General features: G+C 40.2%; 1 protein-coding gene across 15 annotated transcripts in view; it reads right to left on the reverse strand.

Annotated features, from left to right (window-relative positions):
• scrib (scribble planar cell polarity protein) overlaps nucleotides 1–18,931 on the reverse strand; it is a 93,299-nt gene that overhangs the window by 38,724 nt on the left and 35,644 nt on the right. For all 15 annotated transcript variants that reach the window (XM_057343657.1, XM_057343647.1, XM_057343676.1 and 12 more), the window contains exons 2-8: nucleotides 4,537–4,654; nucleotides 3,307–3,385; nucleotides 2,881–2,970; nucleotides 2,364–2,420; nucleotides 2,082–2,145; nucleotides 1,681–1,755; nucleotides 1,358–1,502 (exon numbers count right to left, since the gene is read on the reverse strand). In XM_057343657.1, coding sequence (XP_057199640.1) covers nucleotides 1,358–1,502; nucleotides 1,681–1,755; nucleotides 2,082–2,145; nucleotides 2,364–2,420; nucleotides 2,881–2,970; nucleotides 3,307–3,385; nucleotides 4,537–4,654 — 628 coding nt within the window. The remainder of the gene's footprint in view (nucleotides 1–1,357; nucleotides 1,503–1,680; nucleotides 1,756–2,081; nucleotides 2,146–2,363; nucleotides 2,421–2,880; nucleotides 2,971–3,306; nucleotides 3,386–4,536; nucleotides 4,655–18,931) is intronic.

Raw genomic sequence — 18,931 nt, forward strand, 5'->3', positions numbered from 1 at the left:
TAGCGACATATTTTTCAGCTAAAGATTCGTTTTGTCCATCAGTTTAAACTAAACTACCGCTGATAGACGCTCTTTGGCAGTGTTGCCATGTCCGTTATTAATAAGTGCTTTTATGCCTTGGCACTTAGGTCTTAATAAATGGTCAGTTGCGGATTTTGAGATTTTGGTCTAATAAAATATATAAACAATTTGCATTTTAAGGTTTGTTTTTGTTATGTCTTAATTTGCTTATTTTTTCTGTGAAGATCTGGCAACCCAGTCACTTTAGCGAAGGGCTCTCGAGAGTGGCTAGCCCCGTGTCACATGTGCAAAAGTGAGGACTTCTTTCACTGTTATTTTTATTTAGAACCACCAAGCATCAAACATGCAACATATTGTGCAGTGCCTGGTTGTGGAAGAACACAGTCGCTTCCTTCGGATTCTGATATTAGGAATGCATGGTTAAAGTTTATTTTTAAAGACGTTCCAGCTCACGTGGGTAAAACATTGAGCGTTTGTTTGCTTCATTTTGCCGTGGATTCCCTTGTAAACAAGGCACATGTCGATACTGGATTTGCAGAGAGTCTGAGATTAAAAGCATTGCTGTACCGTCAATATTGAATCCGATCAGAATCTTATGCGAGTAAAAATATATGTACGATGTGTCACTATTGCTTTGTTAGAGATCGCTTTATATGTCCTGATTATGTGTAACCTACGTGTCTAACCAAGTTTACAGAAGGCTCCAACTAAGCACGAGCACGTAGCTTGTCAAACAGACACACAGAAATGTACATCACATGGCACACTGCTGTCTTTTAGAACTGTTATCCAATCATAACAGTGGGCGTTTACTTACAATGCGGCCCGCCCACAAAAATTACAACGTTTCTTGAGCCGGCATCAAAACCAGGGTAGAAAATAGCCTATTACTTATTAATTCTGATGTTTTTGAATGTAAGAAATAATAAATAGTATAAAATAATAAAAAAGGCCAGTTCATGAAACCTTTAAAACTTTTTACATGTGATTACAAAGCGAGGCAGCAAGTTCTGTATCATACGCCACAGAGAGCCGTAACTTTCAATAAAAGCATGACGCTCGCTCTTCTAAACTCCTCGTGCTCTGGGTAGCTTCATTTGGGCTGCAGGCACGAGAGGTTACCATAGAAACGTTGTTTGCCGTTGATTAGTGTCGTGATGCTTACGCATAGCACTGCATGCGTGTATTGTCAGGACAACCTGAAATATTCATATGTATTATGATGTTTTTTTTAACGATCAAATGTTGGTAAAAGCTAAGACACCAGGCGAGCCACATGATTTTTTAATAGAGCCACGTGTGGTTCCCGACCACTGGTATAAGGGATAAGTCTCACTAATGCTATCCGGCAAGACTTCCAGAAGGTTCTCGGAGAGCAGCAGGTCTGTGAGGGCGATAAGGCCGCTGATCTCTTTGGGAAGCTCTGATAGACGGTTCTCTGACACGTCCAAGCAAACCAGCTGCCGCAGGTTCCCCAGCTCCTGTTCAGGACAGAGGTCAGGTATCAGTCAGCCGAAAGTGAATTAAGCCATTCTATATAGCTTGACGGACACATGCCATATTCATTTAACTACACCATTTTTGTAAAGGGCAATAAACAAACATCTGAATCTGAACTAGATATTGAAAATCAGCAAATCAGAAGCAGTCTGTACTCACGGGAGGTAGTGAGGAGAGCTGGTTTCTGTCCAACCAAAGCTCACGAAGATTGGGCAGTGCCCCAAGTGTGTCAGGCTGAGCAAAAGAAATAAAAAGATCAAAAGAGAATAGATGAAAAAAGGGAACAGAGATCGAGATGAGGCACAGAATAACAATAAGGGCATAAACAGTAATAAATGCTTCATTCATCAGCAGGTGTCTGGAAGATGGAAACGAGATGTGAAGAACGACTGGTGCCAATAAAAATATGTTAGATATAACATCAACAATTCATTGACTAACAATTTGAATAAGCAATCTCCTTTTTGGCCTTAAATGACTGCCATACTTAATTCATTCTAATCATGATCTGAATGGTTAAACTCAAAAACATTGCAATTGTCTTTCATGCTTGTTCTTACCAAAACTTCCAGTACATTGCTGCCTAGATCCAGCTGTTCCAGTTTAACCAGTAAGGAAAGAGAGCTAGAGGATGAGAGACATTTTACAGTTGATATCCATTCACTTTGTAATGGTATATTATACAGTTTCTCCTATTTACAAGCTGGCTGTCATAAATAAATAGATTTTTTATTTCATATCAAATTTAAAAAAACCGAAGACAAGCCGACACCAAAACTCAAAAATCACATTTTCCAAAAGCAGCTCATTCCACCTCAGGGGAACAGGTCCCAAATACTTACGTGGGTAAAGATTTCAGTAGATTTTCCCTCAGCTCTAGAGTCACCAGGTTGGACAAACTGAGAGGAGAAAAAATTTGAGAATTAGGCGGGTATGACTGTCAGATGGTGAGTGTGCCACTTACTTTGAAAGTGTGAGGGGCTCCTCCATCTGCACAACACAATGATAGCCAAAAAGTGTGTATGTGTGTGTGTGTGTGAGAGAGAGAGAGGGTGGGTGTGTGAGTGTGTCTGTATGCCTATGAGATCTTTGCTTTGTATGACAAATAGGCAATGAGACAAAGGCAGTGAGAATTATATTTATTTTTAACTCCATATCTGCACTAAAGGCCATTCAGTGGGAAGTCATTTGAAACAATATTCGATCCCAGGGGATTGCACATTCTCAGAAACAAATGTATAGTATAATGCAATGTAAGTCGCTTTGGATAAAAGCGTCTGCCAAATGCGAAATGTAAATACGCAGATTTCAACAGATGACTGACAGATTTCTGTTGAGCACATGTATGTATTCCCTTACTTTCCAATGTCATTGGGTAGAGACTGCAATGACACGTCATTGAGTGACAGGTGAGCCAGTCCTCTGAGCTGTGAGAAACCATCAGGCAACCTGGGTCAGAGAGAAAGGAAATAAAATGAGACACACAATGAAAGAGGTTTAGTCTGTGAAAGCGGTTACCGCTAGCAACTACACCCATCTTCCTGCTCTAATGTAAATAAAGAGAGAGAAACACACATGTGATTAATGAAGTTTACATCCTCCAATGGCTGTGCGCACTGACTGAGAATACAAATATTCTCACCCGTTACATAATTAAAACTCTCTAATTGCTTATTTCTCATTGCTTCTTCCTTTTCACTATTTCTGTCCTTTCTTTACCAAGAAAGTGACATTTGGAATGAGCCAGAGCTCTAGGGGAATTTAGAGCTCCTCCAGCCCACTAACCTGGACAAGGGGTTTCCGCTGAAGTCTGCAATCTCCAAGGCCTGACAGAATTTAATGTTCTCAGGGATCTCTGAAATATCTGAGATAGAGAGAAAGAGAGGGGCAGAGTCAGCAAAATATATTTGTCGAGTGTCATGACAAACTGAGCATTTTTTCAGTGTTTTTAGTAATGGTAACCAGATGGTCTGGAAGAACAGGAGGAGATCTGACTGTTAAGGCTTGTCTGTGTGTGTTTGTGTGTCTTTGTATTGTACAGGATATGAGCCGTACGCCCGGGACACAGCGCAAGGCACATCATTTGCTGAGTTGGGAAATATAACACTGCATAGTCTAAATACAGACCAACATCTTCAACGTTCACACATTCATTCCGGAGACGTCTCAAAGTAAAAGGGAATGTTAAGCTGTGCGAGGCACAAGACAATTGGCTGTTGACAATGAAGAACTACTTGCAGGTTAGATCAAGAAAGACAACATTTGTGTGGTCTGTGGAGTAGGGCTGGGCAATGCGTTTAAAAAAAAATTTGATAATCGACTTGAAAATCATCGTGATGTCCAATAATATCTGGTGTGTTTGACTTCATGCAACGTTGCGCAGGCGACCGCCGATCAATCTGCGGATACAGACTGGAAGGGAATTCGTTCCGGACCTACAAAGTGCCAAACACACACGCACGCACACACACACACACACACACACACAGCACAGCGCCACGCGCACAAACCAGTGTTGCAGTGACTTCTTTCATCAGGTAAAGCGCGTAGATAAACCATAGCTTTTATGCAGTAGAAAAATGTTGCCGGTACAGCCCCGCGAGCGTGAGGTTTTGCTTTGCTGACGCAGCTCGTCTTTCTCTTGGTCTGTCTGTGCAGCGGCCGGCAGAAAACAGCAGCACATTCAACTGACCGAACAAATCAGCGTTTCGAAATTTCTGTCACTGTTACTGACTGCCTGGGCATATGAACATGAATGTTCACGCTAAAACCTACATCGCATGATAATGTTATAACGCGTATTTTCCATTATTATGGATTATCGTCTGGTATCTGTCTGTTGTAATCGGCATCGGGATTTTTGCGAGACATCGGCGATATACGATAACATCGTCACATCGCCCAGCCCTACTGTGGAGGTTTTAAACTTCCACCACGGGTGAGTAAGAGAAAGTGTGTGTAAATGCGCGCAGTTTAAAACAGCATTTATGTATTTTAGAGATAAAGCTTGAGTACCATTTCTAGAGATGTCCAGCTCCACCAGCTGAATAAAGTTGGCCACGTCAGGCGGCAGTTTCTGAATCTCGTTGTCGCTCAGGCCCAACTTGCGCAGATTGGACAGTCTGAAGAAAGGCTGCAGAGAAAAAAACACCTTAAGCAACAAAACCACATAATACACAGTATTGAAAACAGTAGTAGACCACCACATTGGCATAAAAATAATCCACTGCATGCACATCTCTCCCCAGAGCTCATATACAACAAGTAGCAAGGTGAAAATACTTCATCTACACACACGCCTCTAAATACTAAACAAGATACAACTATCTAGTGGGCTTCAGAGGGCAGGTATGTGTGTGTCTGGACACCATACTTTACTATCAAGAGCTTGTCTGTTAGCTAGTCACATTCAATACAATCCCGCAGCCGCTGCCCATCATGCATCTCTTCTGTCTCTCTCTGCTGCTGGCGGCAAAACAGTACTAACAGAGGGCTTACTATGTACTGCCAAAACCAAGACTGATACTGTACTGTGTGTGTGTTGTGGGGGGTGCATGTCATGTTTCATTGGTGAAAACCCAAAACGCTGTAGACGTCCCCAAACAGGCTGACAGCCATAGGCAAAAATACACAGGCATGATGGTGAACCACTCAACGTTCTATAAGCATATGAAATGAACAACTCTGTACACTCACTAACAATGAAATTTCATGTGCAGTTAAAATTTAAAGGTAGTCTTGTTTGCCTAAGCTAAATAAACAGCTCATTTATCATCAGCGAGGAAATTGGTCATCTATTTCTATTGGTCATCTCTGAGGTTTACCGTGACATCACAGAGGGCAGCTGTAGGCTCTGGTATCACCATTAAAGTGACAGGTGACGCATATTAAATGACCAAGCAATTAAAGCCGAGACCAAACCACACAAACTCACTGGTACAGCTGCTGCATACAAGCCTTAAGTAACTGAAACCAACTCATGTGCTGCCTACATGCTTGAACTGTGCACCTACCACAGACATTAAATCGAAACATGCACGCAAGGAAACAAGATGTTAAAGCAGATGCCCTCACATAGAGGCCATCGAAACACACCAACACTTACTTCCTTCAATTATTTATTAAAATGCAGAGCGAAGTGCAGAGCATCCCAGACGGGTGCATGACTGTTGACTGCTAGTCAGGCTGTCCTGAGTGGGAGCCATGAGGTCTATTAAGGGGAGGAAGCTTTCTAGTGAAGGGCTGATTATAAACATACACAAAGCGGCCCATTCATTACTGCGGCCAGATGCCAGACAAACCCGAGACCATGTAGTTACCCATCTACAGCACTCACACAGACTTGAGACACTAGTGTCCCCTCTGCGAACCATCTCTGCTTATCAGTGGTCAGCCGTGCTTTACATCCTTCTGTCTCTGTGAACATTTTGCATCTACTCTAGACTCTACATGACACAAAGGATGAGAGTCTGCAAAGAAAACAAAAGTATGAACGTTACAGACATTCAGACCTTGTTAGAGATCTTAAGTTCATTGTGGGTTCATGGCATTCATTAGCATAAACAAGCCAAAAGCTTACCTATTACAATACAAAACTTGTGTGATGATATATAAATACAAAGTCTTGCATTAAACACACTGACAGCAGCACACCAAAATACAATATCCAGATGCGACAAGCATTGTTTACATGAGAGTTGCCATTGCACCATGGCGTCTACAAAGACGTGTCTGAAGGTCGGCTGTATGTATCATTACAAAGCAATCCTGCACCATGGTTTGCCTTTATCTTCAGGCACTGTATTATGAGACAGTGGCAAAGAATGTGATGGACAACTAGACTAGTTGTCTAGTACAGTTCCATTCACACAACAAGGCTTCGCTGTTAATGCAGTCGAGTCCAGAAAATTTGCATGTGCGAGTTTTGTTATGGCATGCGGACGTCAATGCTTTTAAGGTCCAGTGTATGAAATTTAGCGGTATCTAGGGTTGGGTTTGCGAATTGCAAGCACTATGGTGACTGACACGGCTCCAAAATGTCTTTGCATTTCCGCTTCTTTGCCGAAAGGGGATAGCGTATTTACGAAACGCGGTCTGTAGAGCAGTTTGTCCGTTTAGAGCTACTGTAGAAACAGCATGGTGATTCCATGCAGGGGGACATGGAAGATCGAAAGATAGAAAATAGCTCAGTAGATAGAAATAGCTCAATTTAAGGTAATAAAAACATAACGCTTCATTATGTAAGATCTTATACACCTCTGAACACATGTTATGTTTATTATATTGCATTCCTGTCTATAGATTTCTAATATAGAAATTACACATTGGACCTTTAAAGGCCCACTGCAATGTTAATTTCACCTGAAAAATGAAGAGAGCACGAGACATATCGAGTGACCCCGCCCCCTTTTATAATAACCAATAGTGTTTCGTTTTATGGCACAAAGTCAGCAAAGTCTATCGAAAAGAATAGGAAGATCAGTGTTACCAGTGATCTATCATTTGAAGCTTGTTATTTACATTGGTGAGTGACACTGGCGTTTGTCTTCTCCTTTACTAAGGCTGCGATGTCCGATCTCTTCCATAGAGCCTTAACATTCAAATCAAATTTGTGTGTTTATCATTGTGGGATAAACTTACCCTTTATGGGTTACACTGTCTGGATCATCCCCTATCTCCCATCTAGTGCATTACCATGTAGGCATAATAAATGTGCGAACAAGTGGCTGATTTGAGGCGCCGCTTCCGCGGCTCTCGTAGTGAAGGGGGTGGGACTCTTCAGATTCTAAAGAGGATTTGATTGGACGAGAACTTTGATGAGAGGCTGAAGCGTAACATGATGTCATGGAATTTCTAGATTTTTTTTGAGCGCACATGCAAGACCGTCAGTTTTGAACACTTCTATCTTCTAAATGGAAATTTTGTCAGGGCGTAGGAGCATATCGGTTTATTGATGTCCTTAAGGCTAACTGATTTTTAATAAAAGGAAAAAAACTAATTTTGATTTCACCGGGGCTTTAAAAAACAGAAATATGTGTGAATCCCACCAAATTAAGGACTCAACGAATCATATTCTGGTGCTGTGTGAATGCGGCTATAGAAAGGTGTGAAATAAAATGTCATAAATTGATAAAATTCTGCAAATAAGCAGCCAGTTAGTTTGGAACACACATGCAAATGACAAGGGATTTTCCATGAGAAAGTGTGTCTGCGAGATCTCCTCCTTCCCTTTAACTGGTCAAGGTCATGAACAGCAATTACATCCAAAGACACACACTTTAAAGTCACAGTCTGTACTGTGCTGGTCTATCTGTAAAAAAAAACTTTAACTAACTAACACATTACTTTGCAATATAAAAGCAGGGCAGCCATGTAGTGACTGAAAACAGAGATTGTTAAGAAGTAAGAAAAGGGAAAGAGGAGAGAAAGAATGAACAGAAGGAAGAATTTGTTGGCTCAAGGGTTCAGATCAACACAGAGGCAGCTGTGTCTCAGTCAAGTGACTTCAATTATCTTGTGGTTTTCTCCAATCAAACCCTTACAGCCAACGCTTAACACACGCTCCTCTTTGTCCTCAACTTTATCAAACATCTTTTCATCCTGGAAAAAGATTGCAGAGAACACGCAAGACATTAGTGTTTTAAGAGCTAGGAGGAGATGAATATGAGCACACTATTACACCGCAGAACTGCCATTTCCGGTCCTTCTCCCGTGCCCGTATTCTCCCGATAGCAGAATATTAATTGTCTGAACTTCTTCAGTTAATGCTTAACGCAACCGGAAACATAGTCATGCTCTTCACGCTTTTAATAATTTATTTGTCTGACCCCAAGATCACCCCAATCAAATGTGCATCCCAAATCAATCACCATGGGTCAGTCTTAATGGCTCATGTAACATTAAAACAGCTGAAGTTTCACTACACAGCAAGATCCCATCTATTCTCTGTACAAAAGGATGGGACACGGGGGGCAGGGGTGGGGGATGAACAAAGCTGTGGGATGGATCAACTTTACAGGTCAGAAGAGAAAGGAAGACAGTCGGATCACTTAAGTAAGAAAAGCCAGAGTTGGGGGCAGGGCTGAACAATATATTAAATCTAAGTTTAAGAATTAATGTATTATCTTACATTAGAACAGTTAGTTTTTCAAATTTCAAATTAGTTAAAACTGTTTGTTTTTGTTTTCATAATACAAAAAAAAAATGTTTTCATACATACAAGTGTCTTTAAGCCACTTTTTAAATAATAAAAATTAATAATAAATGCATGTAGGTTTAACGTTGTAACAAAGCAAAAACATTAAAAAAGTAGTTCTGAAACCCAACCTAGTTTAAAGGAGAAATCCCCCTATGAGGATTACACTGAGGGTCCTTCATCTGAATGAACCCGAATGGCCTTTCTTTCCTCCTTTTCGCTCTTCTTTTCTTTTAGCAGTGGAACAAAGCCTGTGAAGTTGCACACAGTGCTGTCAATCAAACCTAAACCAACTTGGCTCCTCCCACCAACGGCACCAGCAGAGTGCAGGACTTTCCTATTGTCTTCAAGCAAAAGAGACAGGCAGGCCCAAAAGAAGTACAGAAGATTAAAGAGACGGCGAAAATGTGGGATAGAAAGCGAAGACATGACAAATGAGGTCAGGAAGAAGGACGAAGAGCAGAAACTGAGAAGAGAGAGCGAGAATGATTGTGGTGGATTATTAATGACTGAAAAGGGGCTGAGGATGGAAAGAAGTGGAGGCGAATGTTAAATTTCAATTATGGATATTAATAAATGAGTATAACTACAAAAAACAAATCCACCACATGGATGTTTGGGGATTCATATTTTAAGAACACATGGTTGTTGTTCTCATGCCATGAATCATCATAAATGTACATTTACATTCGTGTTCAGGATATTTTTTAAAAGAACTATGGATTTGCTTATGGAACGTTTACATACAATGACAAAGGATAATTCTGCAGAAGTGTCTGAATACGTGTTCTGAGGCAAACGGGGTTGTCTAGCAGAATGCAGCTCTACGGATAGCACTATTTTACCACAGGGTGCCCGAGAAAGGACTGCAGAAGTATCTGAATCAGCAAAATACTGCATTTCTGTCATGCATCCATTTTAAACACATATCCAATATATTTTGCTTTAAAAGAAACACTGTCTCGTCAGTGCTTCAAATAATCAATGCATTATGTTAGCATTAGGGTTGGGTACCGTTCACTTTTTAGCCGGTACCAAACGGTACCTTTTTTCGGTAGTTTATTTATTTCAGTGAAAAAACGTCCAAGCCTCTCAATTCAAACATTTTGTTGAAATTTTACACAAAGACTATAGAAATAACTAGTTGTACCTGTAAAAACAAGAAAAAAGTGAAAACACAGAAGACAGACATACCCACATACAAAACACTCCACACACACAATATGCACACGTACTAACACACATAGACACACACATACGGATGCGCACGCACGCACACACACACACACACGTACACAGACAAGTACGCGCACACACAGACACGCACGCACGCACACACGCTGAGCTTGCACAACAAGGCTAAATAAAAATAAATAAACTTACTAATAAGGTAAATTATAGTTTTAGGATTGTCATTAATAATCTAATAGCATTTTAAATTTTGTGGTGAAGACGTGTCAGGTGACCGTGTCCTTCTTTATATCCAGCTCTTTCATTCCCGCTCTACATTATTTTGCACCACTTACACACATATTGAACCGTGGAGGTCGTACCGATCGGTTCAATATTATATTGAGTATTGTGGCATCCCTAGTGTCTATGTTGATTATGTCACGACTGCAGTTTTCACATAATGGCAGAGCCTAATATGTTGCTGCAGTTCTACATGTTAATATGTAACATGTAGAACTGGTGTGTAAACATGGCTGTAAACCGTTTCTTTTCCCAGAGACTCATTTCCCATTAAACGCATCATGTAAAAGTACACGTAAGACACCACGTGTCAGGTGCCCACAGAAAGTGTGCGAAGGATAGAACAAGCTATTGACACAGAAATCGCCCATAAGGCCAGTCTTGAAACAGCTAACAGCTAAATGATAATGGGAAAGCAATCATTTACTTAGGGAGGTGAAGGACTGTGTACTATTTACACAGAGAGAGAGAGAGAGAGAGAGAGAGAGAGAGAGAGAGAGCACACCGAATTGACACATTTACATTTAATAGACATCTTTGGTATATCCAGCGATGCCAGAATTACTCCTTTGTCATACATGACATTTCTAGGGCTGGTCCGAATACCCTTTTTGGAATTTCGAAGCTTCAGAGGAAGGGGGCTGCACATATTCCTCTCTCTAATAGAGGCAGGAATTTTTGTGTCTGTCTGTTCGTATTTTGGTGAACGCAAAACGTTCAGAATGAATAAACTTTTAATAAACTACAGAACAGCGCAAGCCGGAAGCGGCGAGCCTCACTTTAAAATAGTTCAGTTTTGTTTTTAATGGCAAATTATATTTTGTTTAGTTTCTGTATTAAGTTAATTTAGAAAAATGTTTGGAGTATTTTTTGTTTGTGGTTCAGGTGCTAGCTTAGTTTGATTGCCAACTGCACTGGAGTGTGGAAAATGCATAACATGAAGGAGACTCTTTAAACTGTTGCAGCCCTGGATTACTTGTGCTTTGATTTTTGGATTTGCTTATCGTTTTGAGAACCTCTGCTGCTTGCCCCGACCATCGCCTGTGACCTCGTCTATGCTTGTTATAACAGCCATATAATTCAAATCTATACAAAAACACAGATTTAGATTAAACATTTTGTATTTACTATAGTAAACTGTATTATACTTTGCACTAGAATATGTTGTTGTATTAACTGTAGTAATTGGATAAATTGTTGCAAATACATTTACATTTGGTATATATTATAAATACTGTAGTATACTTAAATATTTACTATGATAAGAATCAAAAACACTAGTATCTATGAGTTTTAGTAGTTTACTGTAGTAAATACTAAAGTACACTAGATCATTTTTCACGTAGGAACTAATTCAAATGTTGGACAAATTTAATTGATACAGCAGTCTTTATAAAGGGAAATATTAGGCTTACTTTAAATGCAGAACTAAAACGGCCAGTAGGTGGCGTCAATTTTCCACTGAGTTAGTGAATCATTTAACCAACTCGTTCAAATCGCCAATTTGAATCATTAACTCGTCCCAGACATTCAAAACACACATTCATTTTGGAGATAAACACCGCAAAAAGGCAGATGTAAGTGTTCAAATAAAATATTAATGTGCATATGCAACATTAACTACGGTACTACGATACTACCGTTTCAAAAATAGAGAGGCATCGCGGGTATTTTGAAGCTTTAGCATCGCGATGCTACCGTAGCACCAGTACACCGTGCAACCCTACTTCGCTCTAATATTAGTGTATTTTATTATCTTTAATTATTATTATCATTGCTAACTTATCCTGATATCTCAATAACCCTGTTCTTGTTATTTACTTGAAGATTCTAAACCAAAAGTGATAGTTAACTTAACGCCGTTAGCATAGCAATAACGTGTTAGCTTGCTTTCTGTTTACACTGTGGAATATCATCTTGCCTCTGGTTTGTCTTGTGTGCTAACGGTTTCTCTTTTTAAGCGAGTATACTACGATTCATCGAGCAACCGTGGCAAGTTGGAATTGCACTTCAAATCCGGTGAGTTATGGTTTCTATTCCTATTAGATGATTAGATTAGATTCAATTTATTGTCATTGCACATGTACAAGTACAAGGCAACGAAATGTGACCTCTGCATTTAACCCATCCAGAGAGTAGTGAACACACGTACCCCCGGAGCAGTGGGCAGCTATCACTGCAGCGCCCGGGGAGCAAGTAGGGGTAAGGTGCCTTGCTCAAGGGCACCTCAGTTGTTACCCGCCGGCCCTGGGAATCGAACCGGCAACCTTCTGGTCATGAGTCCGACTCTCTAACCATTAGGCCACAACTGCCCTCTTATTGTTACTTGCACCTCATGTCATATGTTTAGCATAGCCTTCTCTGTCAGCTGCGAGGGTTTTATATGTGATAAATGCAGGGAAATAGTTAGGCTGACAGAGAAGATCTTAGAATTAGAGTCTCGCATCCAATCTTTATCTGAGGATAGTAAGAGTTTAACGACGATAGAAAACACTTTGGATGCGAGCAACATTAGCACACACAGCTCGGTTCCGGTTGAAAATCCCCCGCAGCTGGGAAACTTCGTGACTGTGAGACGGCGTAGTCGCAGGACAAAACATCACTCAACCATTCCGATTACAGCCTCAAACAGGTTTGCCCCGCTCAGTGACGCACTGACTGAGGAACCTGCTGAAAGTGCCCTAGTTATCGGTGATTCTATTGTTCGGAACGATAACATAGAGGCACCAGCCACCATAGTCCAATGTTTACCGGGAGCCAGAGCGCCTGACATAAAGTCAAATTTAAATGTGCTGGCTAAGGATAATCGTAAATTCAGTAAGATTGTTATTCACGTCGGCACAATTGATGTTCGACTCCGTCAATCGGAGATTACAAAAGAAAACATTAAAGAGGTGTGTGAGCTCGCAAGCATGATGTAAGACACTGTAATATTCTCTGGCCCCCTCACTGCTTATCGTGGTGATGAGATTTATAGCAGATTATCATCACTAAATGGCTGGTTGTCTGAGTGGTGCCTGCAGAATGATATAGTTTTTATAAATAACTGGAAGAGTTTTGAGGGCAGACCTGACCTGTTGAAACGAGATGGTCTCCATCCCTCCTGGGCTGGGGCTTCCATCCCGTCTAGAAATATGGCAAAAAGTCTTAATAATACTAATGCTAAATCTTGACTCGCTGGGGCCCAGGTCAGGGAGCAGACAGTATGGCTTAACCAACTGTCTGCTTGCCGTCTCACGTCACAGAATACACAAAATGTACAACTTGTAATAATCCGTTCTCCCAAACATCACAAAATAGAGATTGTGTCTGTCCCCCGGATTAGCAAACATAAAATAATGCGTAAACCTCTTGAAAGTAATTTAATAAACGTTAAACAAACTAAACATGAACAAAATACAGATAATCAACTGTTACGACTCGGATTGCTAAATATTAGATCTCTCTCTAATAAAGCACTTTTTGTTAACGATATGATAACAGATCATAAAATAGACATGCTCTGTTTGACAGAAACATGGCTAAAACCAGATGATTATATTGCTTTAAATGAATCTGTCCCCCAAGATTATTATTATAAACACGAGCCTCGTCTAAAAGGCAGAGGGGGAGGTGTCGCAGCACTTTACAATAACTCTCTTAGCATTTCCCAGAAGTCGAACTCTAAATATAATTCTTTTGAAGTCATGGTTCTTCATGTTTCAACACCTAATACTAAAGATAAAACACTTTTAAAATTTATTCTAGCTATTGTATACAGGCCTTCAGGGCACCACACAGATTTTATTAAAGAATTTGGTGGGTTCTTATCAGAACTAGTACTGGCCGCAGATAGATTCCTTGTCGTTGGTGACTTTAACATCCATGTAGATAACGTTACAGATGCCTTAGGAATGGCTTTCAAAGACACTCTTAACTCCATGGGCGTTAGTCAACATGTGTCAGGACCCACTCACCTTCGTAATCATGCTTTAGATTTAATACTGTCTTACGGTATAAATGTGGACAATGTTAAAATCCTTCAGCAGAGTGAAGACATTTCGGATCATTATCTGGTATTATATCCTTCTTGATATTATTAACTCATCGCTGACATTAGGACATGTGCCTAAAGCATATAAGGTGGCTGTTATAAGGCCCCTTGTCAAAAAACCCCAACTCGACCCTAGAGAACTAGGGAACTACAGGCCTATATCGAATCTACCATTCATATCTAAAGTTCTGGAAAAAGTAGTTTCAACTCAATTATGCTCATTCCTTCAAAGGAATGACATCAATGAAGAATTCCAGTCTGGATTTAGAGCATGTCACAGTACAGAGACTGCTTTGATCATAGTTACAAATGATCTGCTATTGGCGTCTGACCGAGGTTGTATCTCGTTATTGGTGCTGCTAGACCTTAGTGCTGCATTCGACACCATTGACCACAGCACACTCCTACATAGACTCGAAAATTAGGTCGGCATTAAAGGAATAGCTTTGAAATGGTTTAAATCTTATTTATCTGACCGTTTTCAATTTGTAGCAATAAACAATGAGGTGTCACGCAAATCGCAAGTCCAGTACGGTGTACCACAGGGCTCAGTCTTAGGGCCTCTGCTCTTCGCATTATACATGCTACCTCTAGGAGATATAATAAAGCGACACGGAGTTAGCTTTCACTGTTATGCTGATGATACTCAACTTTATATTTCCTCGAAGCCTCATGAAACACAGCAGTTCCATCGAAAAATGGAATGCATAGTCGATATAAAAAACTGGATGAGTAACAACTTTTTATTACTGAACTCGGACAAAACAGAAGTGTTACTTATTGGACCGAAAACTGCTATAAGTAACAACCAAGAATACTGTTTAACTATTGACGGATGTTCCATAAAACCCTCGTCGTCAGCAAAGAATCTTGGCGTTCTATTCGATAGAAGTCTGTCATTTGAGAGCCACGTCGCCAACACCTGTAAAATTGCGTTTTTCCATTTTAAGAATATATCTAAACTACGTCATATGCTGTCAATGTCAGATGCAGAGAAGTTAATTCATGCATTCATGACATCAAGACTAGATTGCTGTAATGCACTGTTAGGTGGTTGCCCTGCAGGCTTATTACAAAACTCCAACTGGTCCAAAACGCGGCAGCTCGAGTTCTTACACGTACAAAAAAGTATCAACATATTAGCCCGGTTCTGTCAACCTTGCACTGGTTACCTATAAAGCATCGCGTTAACTTTAAAATCTTGCTTATTACCTATAAAGCCCTACATGGTTTAGCTACTCAATACTTGAATAAACTCCTTTTGTATTACAGTCCTTCACGTACATTACACTCTCAGGCGTCCTGTCAGTTGGTAATACCTAGAATTTCAAAATCATGTGCAGGTGGTAGATCCTTTTCCTATCTAGCGCCTAAACTTTGGAATAGTCTTCCCTGCACTGTCCGGGAGGCAGACACACTCTGTCAGTTTAAATCTAGACTAAAGACGCATCTTTTAATCTTGCATACACTACTCTTCCATAATATAAATCCTCTGAGGGTTTAGGCTGCAATAGTTAAAACAACCGGAACCAAAAACACAACTGATGTACTTGTTGCATCAAAGAGTACAGAACAGTACTCTACTCTCAGCCAGTCTTGTCTCATTGTTCCAAAGTTACCACAGCGAGCAAAATGCAGTTCATGGCCTGACCTGATGGTAGAGCGGAGAATGGGAAACGGTGACCTGACAAGAGCTGAGATGATAGAGCTGGATAAAGAAGGACGCGGTCACCTGACACGTCTTCACCACAAAATTTCAAATGCTATTAGATTATTAATGATAATCTTAAACTATAATTGACCTTATTAGTAAGTTTATTTATTTTATTTAGCCTTGTTGTGCAAGATCTCTGGAGCTTGTGCAGAGGCAGCAGCTTTTGGGGAACTGGAATCCCCTGGTTGGGCCTGGGTTCTCCTGAGATTTTTTTTCTCGATTAGAGTTTTGGGTTCCTCGCCACCGTTTGCATACTGTTTTTTGCACATTTGCCTGGCCGGGGGGCTGCTTTAGAATTTTAAAGTTTTACTTAATTAATATTGCATATAGGAATTTATAGTCTGTTATATTTGACCTGTGCTTCTCTCTCCTTTATCTTAAATGTGTGCTCTCACTGAGCGTGTGTGTGTGCGTACTTGTCTGTGTACGTGTGTGTGTGCGTGCGCGTCCGTGTGTGTGTGTCTGTGTCTATGTGTGTTAGTACGTGTGCATATTGTGTGTGTGGAGTGTTTTGTATGTGGGTATGTCTGTCTTCTGTGTTTTCAACTTTTTCTTGTTTTTGCAGGTACAACTTTAATTGTTTTGCTTATAGTCAATATGTCTTATGTACAGCTGCTTTGTAACAATGAAAATTGTAAAAAGTGCTATATAAATAAAGTTGAGTTGAGTTAAACTAAGTGATTTATTACTATAAGGTGGGTGCTGCGGTGGACAAGTGATGTTATCTGTAGGCAGGTGGACACCGTGTATCACCAGTGACACAGACTGTCGCAACAAGCCTAGCTGCCACCGCAATAAAAAAAACTTTGGATACGTGCGACATAGTGACATCCAACCTGTGTTCTCACCGGGTCCCAAACTGCTCCAAATATTAGGTTTGTTGGACATCATGCAGCGCTGTGCAGACAGCGCAAAGCATCTTTCATTAATTGCTCTCATGTTGTTTTGATAACATACGCAGATCTGCGCAACACACACAAAGTTGAACACTTCATAAATCACAAACTAGCATTTTTATAGGCGTACTACTTACAGAACTCATGTGAACATTTAAACTTGATGTGCTGTTGTGGTAGGCCAGTTTCAAATCACATAAATCACACAATCTCAAAATTGAAAATCAAATGCCAACCCACCGAAAGAATATACAAATATTCTGGTCCAGCCCTAGACATTTTGTGACATTTAGTCAATACAAGTGACAATAAACAAGAGAAAGCGGATGTGCGAATAAGTTTCCCCAAAATGTGTTTCAATGTAGACATCCTCCTGTTATTGTCATACTGTATGCTGTGAGGACTCTGATGTCACCGCCAAACTTAAGCAATGAGGACAGGAGGTTGTGACAGAACTTAGCAGAGTTCTGGTTTCATCCATGCAGGCCTCTGTGATTGAGAACAACACTGACTCAATGACTCGCTGTGTTTTGCATTTCAAACCAAAGTCAAATCAGATGAGGACAGCAGGTCAATGCACACAGACAGAACTCTATAACACTGAAGTCACTATTTAAAAGTGTAAAAAAGTGTATAAAAGGTTGAAATTGTTTGGGAAACTGTTTGGGGGTGCTTCTTCATTCTTCCATGTGCTAAAAACCTAAATAAAATAAAAAACCTTGTAAGGTTGTAAGGTAAGTTATGCTATATCCACAGCGTTCATATACGTTGTTGTACGTCTGCTCTATATATACTGACATTGTAACAGCAATAGAGATGCACCAATTGCAATTTTCTTTGCTGATTCCGGCTTCCGATTTTATTACAAGTGAAACCTGCCGATTCCGATTTTTGCCGATTCCGATTTTCTATCCACAAACTATAATTGACAGTATACTGTATATAAAACCATATTAACTTTTCTTCAATGCAAATTTTCTTTATGTTCATTGAATAAATGATTGAACATTACAATTTCCCCAAAATTTCCCTAAATGCAGTTCTCCAAGCTGCACTAAATTACAGAGTCTTCTCTTTCCCAAACAACTCTTAAATTGAAGAACTCTGTGTCTGAAAAGAAGTAAAGACAATAAAATATAACTAAACATGTCACTTAATTTACCTTTATCATTTTTGTACTCATCTCACAAAAGTCTAAGATAACAATAAATACTTCAACTTTATTCTCGTCTGTTTCTGTTTATGAAACTAACATTGCTTTATTTCACTTTTTCTGAAATGTAAAATAAATAGTCTTTATCTTGGGTCTGTAGGATTAAAAGAAGTGGGTTGATTTTTGCTGCAACTACAATAAAAAAGTTTAAAATCTTATGAGTGAACTCTACTATGCGTGAGTCCAGATCAGTCAGTCAGCAGAGACTCGCGTACCACTGAGGTGGACCCACATGCGAGTATAAACGAGCCGTGAAAGACAGGCTGTGCACACGCATGTTTACATGCGGCTTTGAGTGAACTGATGGCTGTGACATTCTTGCCTGCATCACGGGCAACAGAAGATCGGCTTGGAATCGACGAGTCACCGGTCCGGCCGATCATACGAAAAACCGTCCGATTCCGGTCTCTGGCCGGTCAATCGGTGCACCTCTAAACAGCAATGCTGTCCACATTCATATGTAACCTTAAACATGTTTTGTTTTTATTCAAGGATTGAGAATTAGAACACAAAATACAGCAAACAGGAAAGGCTTTTATCCAATCCAAAACACATGATCAGATGTTGCAAAAAACGTCTACTGAAGAGGATTTAAAAAAACAGCATACTGTGTGCTGTAGTCCACACTGGCAGCCAGAAAGCCGATAAGCACAAGGCTTCATTGTGAAAGTGAGTTTTGTAGGCCTTGGTAACAATCTGATAGTCTATGGGAAGCATGCAGCATTCCCAGCCATCATGTACAGAAGGACAAGGGCTATAAAAGAAGGCTGATGCTTACAGGTAAAACTATTGTCCAACAGCCTGCACCTGTACACCACAAACATGCATACCAGTAAAAATGACTTTGTTCAGATAAACTATAAAAGGCATGTCAGGGCTCTAGATT

The sequence above is a fragment of the Triplophysa rosa genome, linkage group LG1, assembly GCF_024868665.1.
Source record: "Triplophysa rosa linkage group LG1, Trosa_1v2, whole genome shotgun sequence".
NCBI lineage: Eukaryota > Metazoa > Chordata > Actinopteri > Cypriniformes > Nemacheilidae > Triplophysa > Triplophysa rosa.